General features: G+C 37.1%; 2 protein-coding genes and 1 pseudogene across 3 annotated transcripts; 1 reads left to right on the top strand and 2 right to left on the bottom strand.

Annotated features, from left to right (window-relative positions):
- Positions 1–24: 24 nt before the first annotated feature.
- On the top strand, positions 25–3,190 carry LOC143552263 (kinesin-like protein KIN-14J; annotated as a pseudogene). The gene is made up of 7 exons (XR_013138619.1): positions 25–200; positions 806–971; positions 1,044–1,298; positions 1,376–1,540; positions 1,722–2,155; positions 2,690–2,841; positions 2,954–3,190. The product of XR_013138619.1 is annotated as a kinesin-like protein KIN-14J (transcript).
- Positions 3,191–4,235: 1,045 nt separating this feature from the next.
- On the bottom strand, positions 4,236–4,960 carry LOC143552266 (uncharacterized). Its single transcript, XM_077042532.1, has 2 exons — positions 4,858–4,960; positions 4,236–4,767 (listed from the first exon to the last, which is right to left on the bottom strand). Exons 1-2 carry the CDS (start codon positions 4,909–4,911, stop codon positions 4,438–4,440), a joined length of 384 nt encoding a protein of 127 aa, XP_076898647.1. The 5' UTR covers positions 4,912–4,960; the 3' UTR covers positions 4,236–4,437.
- Positions 4,961–4,962: 2 nt separating this feature from the next.
- LOC143552262 (uncharacterized) lies at positions 4,963–6,320 on the bottom strand. The gene is made up of 2 exons (XM_077042529.1): positions 5,679–6,320; positions 4,963–5,634 (listed from the first exon to the last, which is right to left on the bottom strand). Exons 1-2 carry the CDS (start codon positions 6,318–6,320, stop codon positions 4,963–4,965), a joined length of 1,314 nt encoding a protein of 437 aa, XP_076898644.1.
- Between the last annotated feature and the right edge of the window lie 1,160 nt (positions 6,321–7,480).

Here is a 7,480-nt window from a genome sequence, read left to right as displayed (position 1 = left end):
CTTTTCTAATTTTGGTGATAGACGGGGCCTAATGTATCGTCTCCCAAAGACTGGGGAGTCAACTATCGAGCCTTAAACGACCTGTTTCATCTCTCCCAAATTAGGCGAAACTCAATTGAGTATGAAATTGGAGTACAAATGGTGGAAATTTATAATGAGCAAGTTCGGGACCTGTTATCGAGTGATATCACTCAGAAAAGATATCCTTTAATTACATCTTATTTTGACACACACATAGGCCTGTAAATGAACCGAACGAACACAAACGGGGCATGTTCGTGTTCATTCATTTAACCTTAACAGAACAATTGATTTAACACGAACAGTTAGATGAACATGGTTTCTTGTTCGTGTTCGTTCAAGAAAGTGAACATTACTTTTCATGTTCGTTCGTTAGTAATATAAACGAACGGTTCACAAACATAAACGAATGGACGTAACCAAAACGTAGATGAACGAACATAATTGAGCAAACACTAAGTAAAAGTAAAACGTGAATATTAATATGCTGGAACTAAAAAGTAATAAAATAGATTAAATTGTAATGGGTGATATTTTAATCTAATAAAACTAGACTATATTGTAACGGGCCTAACAATAAATGAATACACAAACGAACAAACTTAAGTAACAAACATAAAAGAGCGTTCATAAACATAAATGAACGTACGAGACATGTGTTCATGTTTGTTCGTCTAACTTAACGAACAAAAGGTTTTGTTCATGCACATCGAACGTTCGGTTCGTTTATAGGCCTACACCGTATATATATTCTCATAAAGTATGTATACCTTGACTTTCACACGCTTGGGATATGGAGTTCTACCCAACCAAACGGGTTAGCCGTCCCCGATGCTAGCATGCACTCAGTCACATCAACTGCAGACGTCTTGGACTTGATGAATGTCGGGTTAATGAACCGGGCCGTGGGTGCAACTGCCCTGAACGAAAGGAGTAGCCGGGTCGCACAGGTTGGGCTTTGATGAACATTTTTTTTCTATATTGAGTTTCTTTAACATTCATTCAAATCTTTTATGATCCAGTGTGTTAACCGTTCACGTTCGTGGAACGGATCTTGAAACCAAATCGGTTTTGCGTGGGTAACTTACATTTGGTTGATCTTGCTGGGAGTGAACGGGTGGATCGATCTGAAGCAACCGGTGATCGACTAAGAGAAGCCCAACATATTAATAAATCGTTATCGGCTCTTGGTGATGTTATTTTTGCTCTGGCACAAAAGAGTCAGCACGTGCCTTATAGAAACAGCAAGCTTACTCAAGTGTTGCAAAGCTCTTTAGGTAACTCACAAATGTTCAAATGTTTTATATATTGGTGGCTTGAATGGTTGCATCTAACATTTTAATTGTTGCTATAGGTGGTCAAGCAAAGACACTTATGTTTGTACAGTTAAATCCTGATGTGGAGTCATACTCAGAAACCATAAGCACCCTCAAATTTGCTGAGCGCGTTTCTGGAGTCGAGTTAGGCGCGGCTCGTAGCAATAAAGAAGGGAGGGGGTGTGCGGGAGCTCATGGAGCAGGTATGACTTTTTGAGGGTCAACCCAAACGGATCAATTTTGTGCTTATGATTCAACTGGGTCAAACTTGTTTCTGGGTTTGCGGGTTATTCTGACCTGAACTCGTTTTGACCCGTTACCCGTTTAAGTGTTTGTATGAAAGATTGCAACTTTAAATATTTTTTGTGCGGTTAATAATATTAGGTGACTAATCTGAAAGATTCATTAACCAAAAAGGATGAGGAAATATCACAATTACGAGCTAGAAGAAGTTCGAGTGGTGAAAGGGGCTCACCAGTGCATTCAATGGGGGAATTACGGGCCAACGGTAGTCCAGTCCTTGACAATAGCTTGAATCTTGGCCTAAAGTCAGCTTCTGATATTGATAACGAGTTGAGTGATAAACAATCTGAAACGAGTTCTCAGCGGTTTAAACTTGTTGCAGCCGATGATATTCGAGATCTTAATGATGATATTGAGCTTTTAGGGTTGGGGGATGCTGATTCTGAAGAGAGATTGAGTGATATATCTGATGGTGTTCTTTCAATGGGAACCGAGACCGATTGTTCAATGAGTAGCATCGTTGAGTTGACCCTTTTTCCTGAAACCGCGAAAGCACCTGTCGAGCCCCAGCACAAGTGAGTCTATTTTGTTGTTATTAGAGATAGTTACATAAATGTTTCATGTAGTTTGGCACGGGGTCATACTTCTGGGGTCTAAGTTTTAAAAGTTTCAAGTTTAGTGTTTTAATTTTGTAACGTGTATGAGGCCCCTAACGCTAGCAATATTTTTTTTATGTTAAATCAGTGTAAAATGGCTAAAATACCCTTCGAGGGACTGTTTTTGTAATTAGTTCAAAGCATGTCTAACCCATCTCTCTTTCAGGGACTATTTGTGTATAATGGCCAAGTCGGTCTTGGTTACACAAATAGACCCTTTGGTTATAAAGGGTATTTTGGTCAATTTACATAAACATAACAGAAAAGTTAGTGAAACATAGTCTTAAAGCTTGTTACAAATTGAAACCATGAAACTAACTTTCAGCTTTTGGAACTTGGTAGTTGGTACCCGAGGACGTGACTTTCGTCAAACCTCATGGGCCATTTCTGTAACTCGCTCTTTTTTTTTTATTATAATTGGGTAATCACTGAGTTGTGGGGTAATGGTTTCAGGCCCAGTGTGCCTGCTAAAATTCCAAGACCACCACAAAAGACTGCATCTTCTGCACGGAAACCGGTGCAGGCGGCTTCATGTTCACAAAAACCAGGGCTGACAGCACCTTCTAGACCTTCATTAACCAAGGGTGGCCAGCGTGCTGCATCAAGTATGTCAAATCACTATTGTTTACAGTAGAATTGGTGAAATGCGTGGGTTGGGAAACGGGTCTAATACGGGTCAGGTTTGCTAAATTCTTTGTTTTACCGAATGCTCTTCAGGTTCTGGTGCTAAAAGGTCAACAACTTCTGGCGGTTCTTTGGTTAAATCTGGGGTTCAAAGGTGAAGATTGATATTTATTATGACTGTAACCTAAGATAGATTAGCATCTCTCATCATATTCATGGAGAGTTGATCTAAACTGTGTAGAATGTAGGTCAACATTCTTGACCAACTGTTAGAATCAGAATGCATGTTACAGTTTCAAGATTAATGTTGGTTCTTTTATTTTAGGGATGCTATTTATGACATCATTTAACCTTTGTAAATTGTGGTGTGGAAGTGTGGTGCTACTCAAGACACTTAAGAAAAGGTTAATGCATGTAAGCAAACTTTAAAAATGATTCAAAATTAAACAATGTTTTTGTTTAACAACGATTTTTCTGAGTCTGTGATGGGACTTCAACCATCCTCAGTTAATTGATGCTTCAGGCAGTGAGCTTTCGTAGTCACCTAAGCACGCTGTTTGGCAATTCATAAGCCAATGGTGTAAGCTACCATCTAAAGTTTTGCTTTTTCCTTAGAAGATATCTTGGGAGTTTCATAAGAGCATGCATGGAAGCAATACTAAAAACAAACCGGTTAAAACTATTTTTCTCACGGTATGTTGGTGCATTTGAATGGTGCATTTGAAAGGGCCAATAATGAGAGTCTTCAAGTCAACAAACAAGCATTGCTAAGACAATTTGTTACCCATGGGTAATGAATAAGCCCAACTCTCAGTCATTATAATGGTCATAATAGTGTAATCTTAATTTTGATCTAATATAGCTGTTTTAAATGGGTGTTTCTAGTTTTTGGTTGCTCTAGCGCCTTGCAAGTTGAGTATGAGTCAAAATCAAACTTATGAGGTTTACCCATGAGTCAGTGTCAAGGTACACATAAAGCTAAAAACGAGTAGATCTCAAGTTCAAATCATGTTACTAAAAGGCCGAGCTAAAACCATGACTCGCTTGAAATATTATCTTTTTGAAAGACACTTAACTCTGATCTTCATCAAAGGATCCAATATTCAAGTTTTTATGTTCTTTGGGATTTGACTACCAATGTGCATCTTCTTAGATACACTCTTTGTATGCAGACTAGAGTGACATTGACAAATACACCTCTGATAATTTGGGACCATATTGGTCAAATAAACAAAAAAACACATTCTGTATAACAGCCCACAGTTTTTTTTTATCTATTTTTTTTCTGAAAGAATGTCCCAAAATCCCAGTTCGTCTATTCCACCAAGTAGCCATACATATAAATTACAAAAAAAAAAATAATAATACTAAGAATAATAATTAAAAAAAATACACTAGTCTCTGAAAAGAAACTAATATCACTACTTTCCCTCCAAAATGAACCAACAATATAAACAGTGTTGTTTTCCCCCTTCAATTAAACCATGGTTTATTTGCTAACAAAAAGTCAAACACAATGGTCTCAAAAGTCAACATCTCCTCTATGAAGCTCTATTTTCAAGCACCCGTTTTGGGATTTATGCGCGTGACATTGGAGAAAACGGAGGGTTAACTACAAAAGTAGGCGGGATTTCATCAAGATGCTTACTTGATCTCGTTTTCTCACCATCAGCCACCGCCTCAATCAACTGTTTGACTTCATCTTCGATGAAAACTCTTAACGAATCACATTGCAAAACCTGTTTATTCACATCACTGTCAATGGCAATCGAGGCATCCGTACCATGCAATATAGCAACGCATATTGAAAACGCTTGTAGGGAGCTCAGTTTCGCATGAAAGTCAACCGCATATTGCCCTTCCTCGGTCAACTTCATGGTCAAAGCTGGTGTTTTCTCCTTAGTCCCCTGTGTAAACCGCATTAAACAAATTAACAATGTAATTATTATTTAGTTTTTCTCGTTCACTAACGGCTTTAGCTTAAGTATAAATTTTACCTTCAAGAAAATTTCCACATGGTGGTTCTTGTTACATGACTTGTCTCTTTTCATACCGGGACTCCCAAAAACAACAAGCGGGCACCCATATCCCACCCGCCACAATCACACCCACCACCTAGCCTCCACCTGTCGACTTTCATCACTTGGCAAACCATGGTTACCTGAAGGGATCACAACACTGACTTCAATTGGGGTTAACTGACCAGAGTCGGTTTTGCTTTCCTGTAAGACAATGGCTGCAGATTCAAGGTCCGGATGCAAATCTGCTACAGGCCACGGATTTAAACTGTGGATATTACTTTGACCATTGACTTTCGGTTGGTCAACAGCCTCATTTGAGTCTTCTTTCGGGTTCAAACCATCAGGAGTTTGTGAAACAGACTGTCTAGAACGTGCAAGATTGTATAACACAAACTCTGTGAGCATAGAGTTGTTGAAAGCTTCTGAATTTATAATTTCTGTACATAAATAACAAGAAACTTGCATCTGGGCCGATATTAGAAAGTCTTTAATTCTATGATCTTTAGATCCTCGACCACTAACATTACTTTTTCTTCTATTTTGAGCCGTGTGAAACGTGTACACCCAATTGAAACCGTCTCCTGTATTCCATCTCTTTGCCACCCAAACATCATGCGGATTCTTAACCGAAAACTCAAAATATGATACCCCATTTTTGTTCCTTAATTTAAGTGACCCGCTTAGGTGAGCTGGCGAAGAAGATGATGACGCGATCGAGCTACAAGAATCTTTCTTTAAAGACTGAGAATCCCTCTCGGTGTTTGCAAAATCCTTCAGCAATGACTTTCTTAAATTACCATTCCTTGTGTTCGGTTCTTCAATCGCAGAGCCCAAAGGACTTTTGTGAGACTTTGACTTTGTGAACGGGTCAAACATTTTTCTAAACGGCTAAAACGAGTCTTGGGACTTGTGGATTTCACTGATTCGGTTTCGGTTTTGGTTGGTGAATGAGGCATTTCTAATTTAGAAGATAAAGATTTGTTCAACGGGATTCTGCTCGAAAGATTCTCTTTCTTGATAGAACTTGTAACCGACCCGTTATCTTCATCTGAACTACATAACGACTCGACTACTTCTAACGAAAACGGAGCAGGTTTAGTTCTCGAAAGTGCAATCTTTTTCCTACCTTCGGTCTCATTTTCTTTAATCCGATTCATTCTACCTAACTCCTTCGAGCTTTGATACACAGAACCTCTTCTTGGCGCCTCATTGGCAACTAACCTAATTGATGGAACCGACCGACACGAGGCACTACGATACCGATTAAAGCTGATTTCGGTAAATTCTTGATTTTGAGTCAACAACATTTGATTTCTTGACTTGGGTTTCTTTCTACTAACCTTTTTGTTATCAGCATTTGAATGTGAGAGAAGAACAGTTTTAGGGCTTCCATCCACCACACAATACTTTTCAAATACCAAGTTTAAATCTTGACCCATCTACAGATCTGCAATCTTTATTACAAAACAGTTAAACACAAGTTTGTATTATAACAATGAAAGAACAACAATAAATGAACAAGATTTACCCATGGTTTACAAATCTAAGAATGCATGAGGCAAATGATGCAAATTAGGAAAGATTTGATTGAGGCAAAGTGTCGAACAGTTGGTGGGCATAATAATAATAAGAAGAAGAAGAAGAAACAAAATAATTAAAAAAGTAATATGATTTCATACATACACTTGCATTCGAAGGTAACCCCACCAGATGTTATGGAGTAAATACCAAGTCTTGTTCCAAATGGGTTGGTATTATTATTATTGAAAGATCTTGAAGAAATTAAAAGTGGGGTGTGATGAAAGAAACACAATGATAGGGTTTTATGAGTGTCTATATTTTAGTGAAGTATGTATGTATGTATGTATGTGATCTTTCTCTCTCTTTATTTGATATGAATGATAATAAGACAGAGAGTGAGAGTGAGAGTGAGAGTGAGAGTGAGAGACAGAAAGCTGCCATGCTTTGGGGTTGTGTCTGCTAAAAGCATCTTCTTTCTTTTGACTCATTTTCTATATTATTTTTAGTAATGTTCCTATTTAACCCTTCTATTTTCTAGTTACAAATTGATTAAACAGAAAGCCAAATAAAACTGAATTGGTTTAAATATCATATATACTCAATTTATCATAAATGCACTTACAAAGTTGTTAAAATATCATATATACTCAATTTATTTAAAAACAATTTAATAAATGGTTGGTTCAATTAGATGTGGTAAACGGTTTTCATTGCAGACCATTCGATGCGATAAACCTTCAAAAAGTTTGCAATTTTGAAGAAGTGGTGAGATATTATTTGGTTGTTGTCAAGGATGTTAAATGTCCAATCAAAATTAAAATAACAATATATGGTATAAATACATTATTTAATGAAAAGGGGTAGAATAAACGTATCGTGCATATGAAATTTAAACTTTAGAAAAATTATTGTAACATCGTCATTTATTAAATTGTTATTAATAAATAAAATGAGATATACGTCGCATTTTAACTATTTTGTAAAGACATATATAATATTTTAAGCTTTGCATGAGTATGTATTATATATATATATAATGTTTGTAAAATCATATGTGAAATTAATCCTAAATTATTTG

This window comes from Bidens hawaiensis, unplaced genomic scaffold (genome assembly GCF_021521415.1).
Source record: "Bidens hawaiensis isolate Kalapana, Puna unplaced genomic scaffold, B.hawaiensis_p1.1 tig00016835_1, whole genome shotgun sequence".
In the NCBI taxonomy this organism is placed as follows: Eukaryota; Viridiplantae; Streptophyta; class Magnoliopsida; order Asterales; family Asteraceae; genus Bidens; species Bidens hawaiensis.
Note: the sequence above shows the minus strand (reverse complement) of the source record. Positions and strands in the feature narration are given on the sequence as shown.

Coding starts and splice junctions, on each gene's coding strand:
- LOC143552266 (XM_077042532.1), bottom strand. CDS start 4,911: ATGAAAAGAGACAAGTCATGTAACAAGAACCACCATGTGGAAATTTTC. Junction 4,768..4,857: donor ATGTGGAAATTTTCTTGAAG/GTAAAATTTATA, acceptor CGGTTTACACAG/GGGACTAAGGAGAAAACACC.
- LOC143552262 (XM_077042529.1), bottom strand. CDS start 6,320: ATGGGTCAAGATTTAAACTTGGTATTTGAAAAGTATTGTGTGGTGGAT. Junction 5,635..5,678: donor AGAACCGAACACAAGGAATG/GTAATTTAAGAA, acceptor GCAAACACCGAG/AGGGATTCTCAGTCTTTAAA.